Genomic DNA, 14,952 nt, shown 5'->3' on the forward strand with positions numbered 1-14,952 from the left:
GGGACTGGGAACCCCGCAAGGTCAGGTGGGTCCCTTCCTTAGGGAAAAAAAAAAAAAGCTGCCTCAAAAAGCAGTCATAGCGGGAGGAAGCCAGAAATCAGATGGAGCTCCAACCCCAGGTCCTGCATAGCACTGCCCAAGTAGCCCATGGGTCATGCTAACGAGAGGTCAAGGTTATCATCATTAAAACAGCAGCTACCATTCATGGAGTGCTGACCCCATGCCCTTGATGGACTGGGTGCTTTTGATATTCGTATCTTGCAGATTAGGAAATGGAGTTTACAAAACTTGCCCAGAGTTACCCAGGCCGGCGTATTAAAAAGCAGAGACATCACTTTTCCGACAAAGGTTCACCTAGTCAAAGCGATGGTTTTTCCAGTAGTCATGTATGGATGTGAGAGCTGGACCGTAAAGAAGGCTGAGCACCAAAGAACTGATGCTTTCAAACTGTGGTGCTGGAGAAGACCCTTGAGAGTCCCTTGGACAGCAAGGAGGTCAAACAAGTCCATCCTAAGGGAAATCAACCTTGAACATTCTTTGGAAGGACTGATGCTGAAGCTGAAGGTCCAATATTTTGGCCACCTAATGGGAAGAGCTGACTCACTGGAAAAGACCCTGATGCTGGGAAAAACTGAAGGCAGGAGAAGGAGGTGACAGAAGATGAGATGGTTGGATGACATCATCAACTCAATGGACGTGCGTTTGAACAAACTCTGGGAGACAGTGAAAGACAGGGAAGCCTGGCGGGCTGCAGTCCTCGGGGTCGCAAAGAGTAAGACACGACAGTGATTGAACAGCAACCCAGGCCAGAGCTGGGCCCAGCTGGTCCGGCTCAGAGCCTCCTGGTAAGGCAGGCCTCACAGGGGCTCGGCAAGCATCCGAGCCTTTCCCATCTCCGCTTCCAGAACACTTCCTGGAGCAGAGGGGCTTTGTGATGTCTGCTTAACTGACCAGCCATGGCCCAGGTGAGAGCCTACCTGTCGTCTGTGCTGAGAACACAACAGGGACCCCCGGTCGAGGGGCACCCAGGGTGGCTATTCTTGGCCAGAAGCTGCCTACTCAGCTGTCCTCCCAGCTGTCCCAGCCCACGCAGACCCCCAGGTAATCTCCATTCTTCCTCAACCCCACCCCTTCCAGGGGTCACAGGCCCAGGGCCCAGTTGTTTCAACAGCTGCTAAAATCCAGGCCAGGAGCCGGGCAGCCGCACTTGGGTGTTCCGCTGCGTTTTTCCTCTTTGGTGGCCCAGGCTGTCAGGCACAAACCTTCATCAAATCCTCCACTCACCCCGGGGCAGCTGGCAGCCGCCTGAGCTGGGGAAGGCATGGCAACCACACAGAGCCCCCTTCCCTCCAGGGAGCCATCCGTCACACGCTGGCTGGGCCTGACCAAGCCCCTTCTCAGGTGTGGGCCTTGGTTTCCCCAGGGGACTATGAAGGGTGAGGTCAGAAATTGCTAGGGTTCTGGGAAGCATGGACGTTCGAGCCTCACCTCTTCTCCCAGAGGAGCCGGCGTGTCGTCAAAGACCTGCCTGATGGGCTGAGCCTCTGGGGCGGTTCTGGAAGCTCCTTGAAGGCAGGGCCTGGGCCTCCCTGCCCTCTTAATTCCCTCAGGGACCAGCAGCAAAGCCCCAAGAAAGCAAAGAGCGGCGACAGACCTAAACCTCACACTAGCAGCTGATCCTTCCCCAGACAGCAGGCACAAAGGAACTGACTGCTGGTTTCAAGTTCAAAGTAGAGCTTTGATGAAAAGGGCTAAAGGATGTGATGTGGAGGGACAGCAGCTGGTGGTCTGGTCCAAGGTGGGGGGAGGGGCTGCCCAGATGAGAGTGCATCCTCGCCTTTTTCAGCGAAGTCTTTGGTCCCACCCTCCCCAGGCAGCCATTGCTGTTGTCCAATCACTCAGTCGTGTCCAACTCTGCAACCCCATGGAATGCAGCACACCAGGCTTTCCTGTCCTCACTATCTCCCGGAGCTTGCTCAAACTCACGTCCGTTGAGTTGATGATGCTATCCAACCATCTCATCTTCTGTCACTCCCTTCTCCTCCTGCCCTCAACCTTTCCCAGCACCAGGGTCTTTTCCAATGAGTCGGCTCTTCCCATCAGATGGCCAAATTATTGGAGCTTCAGCTTCAGCATCAGTCCTTCCAGCGAATTCAGGGTTGATTTCTTTAGGATAGACTGGTTGGATCTCCTTGCTGTCCAAGGGACCCTCAAGAGCCTTCTCCAGCACCACAGTTAGAGAGCATCAACTTTTCAGCGCTCAGCCTTCTTTATGGTCCAATGGGCACAGGCATTTTTCACACCTGCTGAATCTCAGCCACCAGGTACCCCATTCGCTGAGCACCCAGTCAAATGCCAGCTCAGCCAGAGGAGTGGGGAACACCAGGACCTCAGCTACAACTCAGGGCCTGGCACTCAGTGTCTGGCACTGCCAGACCTCCTGCCTGGCAAGAAGGCACGAAGGACATAGGGGCCTAGGGTTGGGGAGAGAGGCTCACTGTGAATGGGGGTAGAAGCACCTCCCTGAACCTCTGCCCTGACAGTCACCTGTTCATTCCCTTACCTCCCCCGAGAAGCCTTCCGTGACTGCTTCACCTAAAAGCCCACTTGCCTGCAGCACCCTTTACCTGCTTCATTCTTCTAGAGATCTATCCCATCTTCAGAAAGTGTATGTCTGTCTTTCAGACTTAAATGGAAGCTCATAACGTGCTGTGCTTCCACTCTCCCACCCAGGCCAGGATCCTACAGCAGGCCCTGAGTGCCAGCCACTCTGCATAGCCCGCACGGAACTGGGATCCACCCGGCTCTGTGCTGGGTGCATGGAATATTCACTTCCTGGGCTGCAGGGAGTCAGTCCAGGAATCTGAGGCTCACTCCAGGCACCTTCTGGTTCACCTGGTCTCCCTCCCGCCTTTGGACTTCCCTGAGCCCTTCCCATTTTCCCTGTGTTTTCAGAGGAAAGCTGAGAACCTCCTTCTCCTTTTAGAAGCAAACCTCCATCCCCCTGTGGTCTTCCCTGGGACCCACCCCCCCGCCACCTCTCTCCTCTCCCCACACCGGCCCTCCGACAGAGGACAGAGCCCACGTGCGGCATGCACACCCTCCTGGCCCACAAAACACCTTCCTTCAGCTCACCCCCTCCTGCTGTCGCCCGTTCTCCTTCCCAGAACAAGCTTTTCTCTCTCTATTTAAACGTTTATTACATGGATCACTCAGGCACACTGCAGAAAAAATTTTAAACATGTAATAGTTACTGATTTTTTAAAAAAGGACCTAGGGTTCCATCATATAAACATAATCACAGTTAACATCGGGGGCTTTGTTTTTCTAGGCTTTGTCCAGTGCATGTACGTGTGTGTGTGTACACACTGTACTTAAAAGTCCAGAACACCAGCCAGGGTGTAGTTAGATACTTATTACTCATAGACAGAGGAGGCTGGCGGGCTACAGTCCTCTGCTCTTGTTGCAGTGCGTTTTTCCATCCAGCAGCATCTAGAAGGCAGTGGTTCCATCCCCCGATAGGACTCTTGCTTCCTCACCCCTCACTGACCCTCAGCTCCTGACCCTCACCCCCGCCCCCTGGCTCTGGAACCTTCTGCAAGGATGCCCTATCCTCCTCATTCACTGCAGGAGACCCTTCCCGGCCTTGTGGTGCCCAGCCCCACTGTCCATGCCGCTCTCAAGGCTCCCTGCTCCCATGACAGGACTGGGTCCCCTCTGCCTCCACCACTCTAGCCCAACCCCAGTGGTCCTCTCCAATGGCGTGGTCTCCATCTATCTCTTTCCACTGATATTCTGGCCAGTGGTGTGCTGGGAAAGGCTTAACTGATTCTCCAAGAGAAAATAATAGTAATATTGGGTTGGCCAAAAAGTTCATCCTGGTTTTTCTGTAAGATGCTACAGAAAAAACCAAATGAACTTCTTGGCCAGCCCAATAATAATAATAATAACCCTGATTTTTAGCCTATGCCAATTCCCATAGTGTAAATTCTGCCCCCATGGTTCATCTCAAGATGCCAGCATGATGCCACTGAACAGAGAGTTGGGAAGAGATTATATATAGTACTTCCAATATAGAGTGCTGCTGCTGCTGCTGCTAAGTCGCTTCAGTCGTGTCCGACTCTGTGCGACCCCAGAGACGGCGGCCCACCAGGCTCCCCCATCCCTGGGATTCTCCAGGCAAGAACACTGGAATAGGTTGCCATTGCCTTCTCCAATGCAAGAAAGTGAAAAGTGAAAGTGAAGATGCTCAGTCGCGTCTGACTCTTAGCAACCCCATGGACTGCAGCCCTACCAGGCTCCTCCGTCCATGGGATTTTCCAGGCAAGAGTACTGGAGTGGGGTGCCATTGCCTTCTCCCCAGTATAGAATAAACAACCTCAAAAACGGGCTTCCCCGCTGGCTCAGCAGTAAAGAATTTGCCTACAATACAGGAGATGCAGAAAATGTGAGTTCGATCTCTGGATCAAAAAGATCCCCTGGAGGAGGGCTGGCAACTCACTCTACTATTCTTGCTGGGAAAATACCATAGACAGAGGAGGCTGGCAGGCTACAGTCCATGGGGTGGCAAAAAGTCAGACCCACTGAAGTGACTAAGCATGCATGCAACCTCAAAAACATAGATGCTAAAAATCTCACTAGGAGTAAACAGTAGTATTTTACCAATAAAACAATAGTAGTATTAGTGGTATAAATTAGTGGTATAAATGCTACTAGGAGTACTACTAGAAGTCATAAGTTTTGAATATTTATTGCTGCTAAGTCGCTTCAGTCGTGTCTGACTCTGTGCGACCCCATAGACGGCAGCCCACCAGGCTCCCCCATCCCTGGGACTCTCCAGGCAAGAACACTGGAGTGGGTTGCCATTTCCTTCTCCAATGCATGAAAGTGGAAAGGGAAAGTGAAGTCGCTCAGTCGTGTCCGACTCTTAGTGACACCACGGACTGCGGCCCACCAGGCTCCTCCGTCCATGGGATTTTCCAGGCAAGAGTGCTGGAGTGGGGTGCCATTGCCTTCTCCGGAATATTTATTACCTTAGTTTTTAATGGAATGTGCTTAATTTTAAGTTCACACACAATCTGATTGTTTAAATAAGGGCTGTGAATCTGGCTTGCAAAATTCCTGACAATTTCACAATTGGTTCTCATGAGCCAGCCTGGGCCAGCGCCAGCAACACCACTGGCCATGTCCCAGCCCACACCCTGGCGAGTGGCCCATCTGAGACCCATCTAAATTCTCTAGCCCCTGTGAATGAGAGACAGGAAGAGGAGCCAGAGAAGGACAAAGCCCCTGGCCTGTCTCCAGTGCTGGGAGCGGGTGGGCAGGACGTGAGAGGCAGGAAAACACTCCTCTTCTGTGGTCGGTACCTGGGAACCCTGCTGGGCATGGTGCTCCCCTGTAATCTAACCCTCTCCTGCGCCTTTAGCTGCTGTTTATGTGCTGCCATGTTTCTGCCTGTTTAAAAAAGACTTTAATAAATTCTCCTCGTAAAAGATCCAAGCGATGCGGACACAGCAGGGGAAGGAGAGGTGGGATGAGTTGAGAGTCGCACTGAAGCATGCATATTACCACATGTAAAATAGATGACTCATAGGAATTTGCTCTATGACACAGGGAGCTCAAACCTGGTGCTCTGCGACAACCTAGAGGATGGGGTGGGAGGGAGATTCAGGAGGAAGGGAACAAGCGTATGCCTGTGGCTGACTCGTGTTAACGCATGGCAGAGACCAACACAATCAGTCTAGTTCAGTCGCTTAGTCGCATCCGACTCTTTGTGACCCCAAGGACTGCAGCACGCCAACACAATACAGTAAAGGAATTATCTTCTGATTAAAAATAAATAAAATTTTTAAAAAAGATCCAAGTGATATAAAAAGATGGAGAATGGGGAAAAAAAAAGATGGAGAATGAAGTTGGACCTCAGTTGTTCTCCCCCGTCCAGATCCCCTCTCTGGCTGCCAGACATGCCCTTCCAGCAGTTGCCTCCTCCTGGATGTCCTCCAGGACTTCACACTTGACATTCTGAGCCATAGTGACCCCACCTCTGTCCTCCCTATCTCAGGAGTGCCCCCACCCACCCATTTTCTCAGGCCACGAACCCTCATTGCTCCTCCCCTTTCCCCCCACCTCTCCACTCCCAATACAATTATTCACCAAGACCTGGAAATTTCACAGAAGAAATAACTCCTAAATCCATACCACCCTCAAAGGTCTCAGAGACCCCTTCTGAGATCAAGTCCTTGAGATTTCACACCTTGCCCAGCAAAGAAGCTTCCAAAAGGGTTTCCCAGCCTCCAGTCTCCAGCCCCTAGCTTCAGGCCCTCTCCCACAGCCATTAGAGCAAGCTCCCTAAAGGCAAACCCACCACATCCTCATTCCCCCTGATTCACTTAACTCTAGATTTGGGGATCACTTTTTATGTTAACCTTTGGCTTTGATGAGAAGCCCACGTTACTTGTGTAATAAAGTGAATAATGTGCAATAAAAAATAAAACAGAATATTTGAGAAAGAAAATAATAAAATAGGGAATGTCATCTGCGGCCAATTCCACAAGGAAATCATTTAGAAAGAAAATAACTGACTCAGTGTCTTGTCATTCACAAAACAAAACCCCCCAAATAGTAAGCAGTTATATAAATTATGATCAAGTCTTGCAGATTATTAAGTACTCTCTAAAAATAACTTAAAAAATTTTTTCTTTCAAGTGACATGGGAAAGTGTTGATGATGTGATATTTGGTTAGAAAGGGTTCAAGAGGCTCCCAAGGCAAAGTACATGGGCATGAATATCTAGGTGTGGGGGAAATGGGAACAGGGAACAGGATAAAAAGAAATCAACTTAAAAAAAATCGAGAGGCCTTGGAGGGACCCACAGTGGCAATATGACATGAACCAAGGGGCATGATGAAGCCAGCCCTCTGCCCATGAAGGCCAGAGGGGATAAAGCATGTCTGTGAATGACCCACAGGGCTTCCCAGGTAGTTCTAGTTGTAAAGAGCCCACCTGTCAACTCAAGAGACATAGAAAGGATGCAGGTTCGATCCCTGGGTTGGGAAAAAACCCTGCAGGAAGGCATGGCAATTCACTCCAGTATGCTTGCCTGAAGAATCCCATGGACCAAATCCCTAGACAGAATCCCTGGCAGGCTATGGTCCATGGGGTCCCAAAGAGTCAGACATGACTAAAGCAACTTAACACATACATAAATATTCCATAGAACGTAGTTCCACACAGTGTTAATAGATCTCATGAAAACAAAACCTTAATCTCAAAATCAAACAAACTTGAGAAGCAGGGGCTTAAGCAAAGTTAAGGTGACTCTGCTGCAGGACTTGTCAGAGCCTTCAATGGGCAAATGAGCAGTGTGATGACTTAGGAGGGGCAGTGATAAGGTGACTACATGATTTATCATCCAAAGCCAGACACTGTGGAGAGAAAGCCAGTGCTATGCATGCAGTATCATGCCGAGACTGCAAGCATAAGTCAGGGCTGTCCCAGGCAGTACCTGTCACTCTGACCTAAAATTACAGCCTTTTTCCTCTCTGTGTCACTTAAGGAAACCCTGCCTGCCCATCAGACCAGCTCCAGCACAGCTCATGGGTCTGCCACGGAGCTCCATTCTGCCTCGGTCTGCACAGCCTGCCAGCCAAACTGCCAGTGTACACGTCTGCACTGCTCCACCCACAACACAAGTCCTGGAAGCAGGGGCCACACAGACCGCCTCTCCAGCCCGAGCCCCAGGACGGGGCTCAAATGCAGCCTGGCCAAGACCCTGACCTCCGCTCTGCGGTGAACCTGAAGCAACACACACAAATGCCCCACAAGCCCCACAGCAGCTTCCTGCTCCAAGACCCCTGCTCTCCCAGCAGGCACTCAGCACAAAGGTCGAAAGGAAGGGATGGGGTCTCCACAGCATTCCACAACGGCGCCAACTTTCCCCTTGTCCGCTCCACCTCCCATCAGCTCCTTGACAGCACCCGCCCATATCGTCTCTGGAGAGACCCCTCCCAACCCACCCTGACCAAGGCAGGGCCCACCCTCTGTGGCCACCAAAAATGCCCAGCATCTCCCCGGCTATGCTGTCCCCAGCCATCCATCCCCTGAAGAAGGGATCCTCTACCAGCCCGCTAGCGGCGGGTCCCAGCCCTAGGGATCACTCGGCATCCTTCCTGAGCCCAAGGGAACTCAGCAGCCCCCCTTCCATTCCCCTTACTCCCAAACCAGGTGGACAGAGCACCCACCCAGCAGACTCGGCTGGGCCCCCAGGGAGACAAAAACATGGGAGGCTTACCCTGGAAAGAGCAGAGCCAGGTCCCCATGGAGAAGCCCTGCTATGGCCACACCAGCCAGGCGGGCGGGCGCTGGCAGCTGGGCCCCTGCCCGCCCCTCCCTGCTCTCACCGCCCCCCCCCCACCATTCCCGATCAATTCTGGGAGCATTAGGAGGCTGCCCTGCCCCGCCCCCACCCCCCCCCCCCCCCCCCCGCCGCCGCCCGTCCGCAGTCCAGCCACAGAAAAGCTCAGCTTGGCTTTCCCCATCCAGAGGGCATAAAAAAAGTTTAGGATGTGGTTAGGGGAGGAGAGCAAGAGTGTTGACCTTGAAGGGACTGCGTGCTGCCTGGGGCAGTGCACTAGCAAGGGCTGGAAGCTCCTGGTTCCGCCCAGGCTTGCACAGCATCTGGGACAAGTCAGTTAAAACGGGCATGATGCCACCTACCCTCCTGGGGGGACTTCTCAGGTGGTGCTAGTGATAAAGAATCTGCCCACAATGGAGGAGATGCAGGAGACTTGGGTTCAATCCTTGGGTTAGGCAGATCCCCTGGAGGAGGGCATGGCAACCCACTCCCATATTCTTGCCGGGAGAATCCCGTGGACAGAGGAGCCTGGAGGGCTATAGTCCATGGGGTCACAGAGTGGGACACGACTGAAGTAACTGAGCACGCACGCACGCACACACGCACGCACACACACACACACACACACACACACCCTTCTCAGGAACATGGGGACTGAGCTGAGAGACACAGACCTCCAGGGTGGAGTGGAGGGGGGTCGGTGTCTAGGACTAGAGGCCAGCCGTGAAGCTGTGTGAATGCCCCATCCCAGGCATGGCTGGTGCTCATGTCTGGAGCACCCACAGGGTGTGGGGGCACCCGGGCCCCAGCTCAATAAGCCAGACCTGAAAAGCTCTGTGCCACTTGGGGGAGATCACAGAATAAGAGGTAGACCCTGTCCCGAGTGGGCACTCCTTGTGTGAAGGGAAAGGCCATGCACACCCGTCCTTGGTCTCCTGTCCGCGATGCTCCGAATGTGGAAAGGCCACAGGCCCACAGGTCACACAGATCTCATCCTAATGCAGACAGATGGCTCCTCCCACCCTGCCCACCAGCCCCAGGTCTGAGCAGAGCGTGGGACTGGACGCAGCACTCCACCCATCCCAGCCGCCTTACCCCTGGTAGGAGGCAGTGGGTGCCGGCAGCCTGAACCAGCTTTTTTTTTTAATTTCTTTATATTCTTTTAGCTGCACTGGATCGTCGTTGCTGCGCTCAGGCTTTCTCTAGTTGCAGCGAGTGGCTGCTCTCTAGTTGCAGTGCACAGGCTTCTAACTGCAGTGGCTTCTCTCGTTGCGGAGCACGGGCTCTAGAGAGCTTGGGCTTCAGCGGTTGTGGTGCATGGGCCCAGCCGCTCCACAGCATGTGGGATCTTCTGGACCAGGAATCGAACCCGTGTCCCCTGCATTGGCAGACAGACTCTCAACCACAAGTCCACCAGGGAGGTCTCCTGAGCTGGCTTTAGCTGTGTCTCACAACCCCAGTCCTGCCACTCTCTGGCCCTGTAACTCGGGGCAACTCAGCTGAGAGCTCAAAGCCTCAGTTTTGTCACCTTTAAAATGGACAGAAGAGCAGCTCTTTTCACTGGCTAGTTAAAGAGAGAGAGGCGTGAAAAGCCACCTGCTGCTGGGCTGGCTTGTAACAAAGCAAGTGTCAAACTCCATCCCCGCTAGATGGGACATCTCTGGGGCTGGACCACAATGTGAGGGATGCAAGAGGGGAGAGACCCTCCAAGGACCCACCTGCCCCAGTTGGGGGCAAGGGCAGAAGACCTCAACGGTGGTTTGTGGTCTGTCCCTTTGCTCAGCCGCCCTTGAGTCTCCTCCAGGTCCCCGCGGCCAGTCCTTCTTGTTCCAGAGGGACACCCATGGCCTGGCCCGGCCTGCCCCTGACCTGAGGCTCAGAAGCGGACCCAGAAGGCCAAAGGGTCCTATGCAAGCCCACTGTGGTCCCATCTTTCCCATGACGGCCCAGCAGTGTTGGACCAACCAGGGCTGCTCCTGACCCACAGTGAGGACCGTCACCAGCAGCATCTGAGGGCCTGAAGGCCTGAAATCCCCCCGTGTCTTCCTCAGGCCCAGGATAGAGCCCCAACCCCCAGGGAAGCCCGGGTCTCAGCGCCCCATCTCCCTTCCAGTCCTGCGCCTACCCTGGCCCACTCACAACCCTCCAAGGACTCCTCAAGCTGCTCTCTGTCAGTTCTAGTCCTCAGAGACTTCAAGACACAGAATCTTTCCAGGATGCCCTTCCCCTGACCTCAGCTGGGCAGCTTCCTGCTCGTCAGCTCAGATCTTCGCAGCCAGTGTCACCTCCTGAGCGAGGATCCCCCCCTCGGCCCCACCCCCCGATCTGAAGCAGCCTCCAGGGGTTCCATCCCATCTGGCTGGGCTCCCCTGACCTCGAGGCCCATCCAGGTCTTGGTCCACTGGTGGGCCCCAGACTGCTGTCCTACGCACCTGCCCTGACCACCTCTGGACCATCTCCTGGTATGGGAGACCCCCTCCCACGTTCCCCTCCACCCAAGGCCATCCTCTCCCTGTGTGTCACCACTCTGGGAACCGACACAGGCTGGGGTGGGCTGGGGCATCAGTCCAGGCCCGGCCCTTGGCAGACCCTCTGCCCGGAGGCTGAGCTCATACTTTGGGAGGCTGCCACTGCCCTGATTCCCAGAGCAACTGCCCCCTCCAACCACCGCCAGGCTCCAGCTTCTGCCAGACCCTCTCTCGGCGCCCCAGTGCCTACCCCCAGAGTCCCAGTGTCCCTTGGGGACGGGCACCTTCAGCACCTTGGAGAGCCGATGGTCAGCTCCACCGCATGGGTGAGGGAGCCCACAGGCCAACAGGAGTTGGGGGCAGGCACCGTCCTCCCCTGCTGCGGCCCCCCATCCCAGCTCTGCGGGGACTCTTGTTATGAGACCTGGAGCTATGCCAAAAACGCCTCCCTCCCCCTCTCACAGGGTCCTCGCCCTGGCCAATCACTCCCTCCCCCAGCCCGGGGTCTGTGTCTCTCTGACCTGCAAAGGCACCAGGTGCCTGAGCAGGAAGGAGGGCGGCACACAGCACAGCTGCCCCCTTTGGCCACCAGTGTGTCCCTTGGCGGGGGGCGTGGCTCCTGATCGATCGAGCATTCACGGAGTGGCACCCCCTCCCCCCAGAACAAACCCCCCTGCAGAGTTGGGGTCCAGGCAGACCACCCAAGCCCCACCCTCAGGGGCTCCCACACCAGGGAGACCAGGAGGCAACCAGCAGGCCCCACAGTGTGGTCTGATCCCCTTCCCTCCAGGGACCACAACGACGGAGCCGTTCAAGATGAGAAGGCAAAGATGACACTGCCTTAGCAGGGGGCTCGTGCCACAGAAGGCAATGAAATGCCCAGCAGTCAGATGCAGGTTTGGATACAAACCATGCCTCGACTGCTTGAAACACCACGTGCAATAGGAAAGAAGACCAGAAGGAAATAGAGGACGATGGGTGTGTGATTAGGTTAAATGGAGGAGTAATGGGAGTTCCTTCTTTTATCACTCAGATCTTTCCGTAATGAGATTATGGATGGTTGAAAGGAAAAGAAATTACTCTCTAATGAGCCTTGTGCCTGCAGGCACTTCACTTTTATTAACTCAGTTGATTCCATGAGAGAAATGTTATTATCCCATTTGCGGCTCTGAGAGGTCAAGTAACTCTTTCAAGGTCACACAGCAGGGGCAGAGCTAGGAGGGATGTGAGAGCTGGATCACAGCCAGAACTCAGGCCTCTCTAGATCAGAGCGGGGGCAAGGAGGAAAGAATCCAGAAGGTGCTATGGGCTCTCTTGAAGAAGGAAGAGGGTCAGCAAGGGGCCTCTCTTGAGCCCTTCTCCAATCAGTGTGTATGTGTGTGTGTGTGTGTGTGTGTGTGTGGACGCGCAAGCACACTCAGTTGTGTCCGACTCTTTGCAACCCCATGAACTGCAGCCCACCAGGCTTCTCTGCCCATGGAATTTTCCAGGCAAGAGTACTGGAGTGGGCTGCCATTTCCTTCTGTAGGGGATTTTCCTGACCCAGGGATGGAACCCACATCTCTTGTGCCTCCTGCACTGGCAGGCGGGTTCTTCACCTGCTAAGCCATCATGGAAGCCCCCTCCAATCATGGGGCTACACAACTTCCACCCGCACTGGACCGAGCTCAGCCTGCTTGGTGCCTCTGGCCAGGCTCTTCCTCCAGGTCCCACGTCACCCGCCTTTACATTTACATTCCTCCAGCCTCCAGGCTGAGCTCACTCACACTTCCTCCAGGAAGTCTTCCCTGCAGCCCACTCATGGTGGTCAGTCCCTTGACCTCTCACAGCCCTGGCAGTGAGTGCAAACATCCTCACCTGGGTGACCACACGCCTCCTCGCCCATCTCCTCCACCCTGTTCTTAACCCCTGCAACCCTCTCTCCTAGCTTGAAGGATGCTTGGCAACACCCAGATGTTCTCTGCTATAATAACATCTTCCAACAGGTCCAATCACAGTTAAAACAAACCCAGTCCCCCTGCCCTTCATCACCTGCCTCTGCCGCCCTCCCCAACCTCATACTCCTCATTTCCCAATTCCCTCTATCATATTCCTTTCGACTGAAAATTTCCCAGCAGCTTCCCACCGTCAGGATGGAAGTGAAACTCCCTGTATAACCCCAACTTGTCCCCCACAATCAGTCTACCCCTATCTCACCAGCACACTTCTCACTGGACATAATGTAGCCACACTCACTTTTTTCACCTCCCTTATACTCACCACGCTCTCTTCTGCCACTGGGCCTTTGCACGCCCTATTCCCTCTGCCTGGAATGCCTTCCCCTCCTCTTCTAGTAAACCGTCACCCTCAGACCTCAGCTCACACGTGCCCTCCTCAGGGAAGGTTTTGTTGACCTTGGGACCATGTCAGGCCCTGGTTAGAGGACCTCATGATACTTAGCACCCCGCCCCCCACCAGGCCGGCAGTCCCCCAAGGGCTGGGACCACATCCAGTTTTGCTCAAAATGAGAGTCTAGTAGTTAGGACTGCGTCCACAGAGCAGGCCCTTGATTTATATTTGTTGAGTGAATAGGGTATCTATAGCCATTTATAAATGATGGACATGCGAGATTTTTAGTGACATGAACAAATCCACTTGATCATGTTAAAAGGGAAAAAGCAGATTTTCAGGTTGTATTTGCAGCATGATTGCAAACAGCTAAGAGAAAGGTAAAAAGATAAAAACCAAAGTAATAATACCAGGCTGGCCAAAAAGTTTGTTTGGGTTTTCCTGTTATATCGTATGGAAAAACCCGAATGAACTCTCTGGCCAACCCAACAGTTTCCTCTAGAGATGATGACTGGCAATTTTACCATCAAACTTTGACCAGTACACAGTGGACTATCTTACTTCTGTCACCAGAAAAAGGCAACAGCTAACAGCTGTCCTCAACCCATTTGCCTTCAGAGCTGGTGCCTCCAGCCAGAGCACCCAGCCTTAGCCCTGCCCTGCGGGCACCCTGTGCCCACCCACAGGAAGTTACATAAGCAAAGCAAGGTCAAGGGCATGGGTCTGAGTGGCACACAAGAAAGCTGGTGGGAAGATGGGGACCATCTCAGACCCCAGAGGGGAATGAGTGGGCGCAGAGAGGTTGGCAGAGGTTGGAGCGTGAATCGGGCTGTGTCTTCCAGGCTGAGTGATGTGGGCAAGGTGCCATGCCTCCCCGGGCTTCCACTGTCTCATCCCTAAGGGCAGGCAACAGTGGTACCTGCCTCCTGGAGCTGGAAGAGTGTCAAAAGGAACAATGAACCCAAAGCCTGTGTCACTGCCCATCACTAGTTAATTTTCAGAGGGATGTGGGCAGACATCAAGAAGAACTTCCCAGAACCACTGGCCTCCAGGCTGGTCGGGCAGTGGCTCAAGTCCTTTCAGCTCTTCCAGAAGGACCACTCCCCGCCACCCCCGTCCAGCCCCTCCCCCCTCTACCCTCGGCCCTACGCACCTTCCTTAGAGCCAGTAGGCGCCACAGTGGTAGAGGCCGAGGCTGACCCAGTGGACGTCCGCCCCATGGGGCTTGAGTGCTTCCCCCCGCGGCCGGGGGGCTTCAGGCCGCTGGGCTTCTGCATGGTGGTGCCACTGGGTGGGCACAGAAGGTCTGCGCGGGTCACGTGCTCTCCGCCATGGCCATTCACCTGTGGGCAGACAACAGGAGGGACGACATCACGTCACCAGATGACATCACATCCCTGGCCCCGTGAAGCAGAGACCACAGTCACCCCCATTTTCCAGATGGGGAAGCTGAGGCACAGAGAAGTGGTCACAGGCGGGGGCTGTGCATGGGCAGATGTCGGCACTTGCGTCCTGGTCTGCAGGGCTCTTGGTCCGGCTCGCTCTCTCTGCCCAGGTCCTGGGCCCAGGAGGTGAGAATCGAGAGTGAGCTGGCGTGGGGGTCTGTGGCACTGGCTGTATTAACCCCAGACGCCCCAGAGCAGGACCACGTGGGTCATCACAGCCACCGACAGCTGAATGCGGCTCTTAGCACCAGAGCACAGGCCGGCAAGTTCTGACATGCAGGGCAACCCGGTGGGTCACTCCCCAGTGGACCCCAGACCCTCTAGGACTAGCCAACAGCTCACATCCTTCTCAATGTGG

At 54.4% G+C, this 14,952-nt stretch overlaps 1 protein-coding gene across 3 annotated transcripts in view; it reads right to left on the reverse strand.

Moving 5' to 3' along the window:
• The window catches only part of CLIP2 (CAP-Gly domain containing linker protein 2), a 75,489-nt gene that overhangs the window by 39,233 nt on the left and 21,304 nt on the right, over positions 1 to 14,952 (reverse strand). For all 3 annotated transcript variants that reach the window (XM_027961905.2, XM_060405906.1, XM_027961904.2), the window contains exon 2: positions 14,303 to 14,492. In XM_027961905.2, the coding sequence (XP_027817706.1) occupies positions 14,303 to 14,426 (124 nt within the window). In that variant the 5' untranslated portion in view covers positions 14,427 to 14,492. The remainder of the gene's footprint in view (positions 1 to 14,302; positions 14,493 to 14,952) is intronic.

This window comes from Ovis aries, chromosome 24, assembly GCF_016772045.2.
Source record: "Ovis aries strain OAR_USU_Benz2616 breed Rambouillet chromosome 24, ARS-UI_Ramb_v3.0, whole genome shotgun sequence".
Taxonomy (NCBI): domain Eukaryota; kingdom Metazoa; phylum Chordata; class Mammalia; order Artiodactyla; family Bovidae; genus Ovis; species Ovis aries.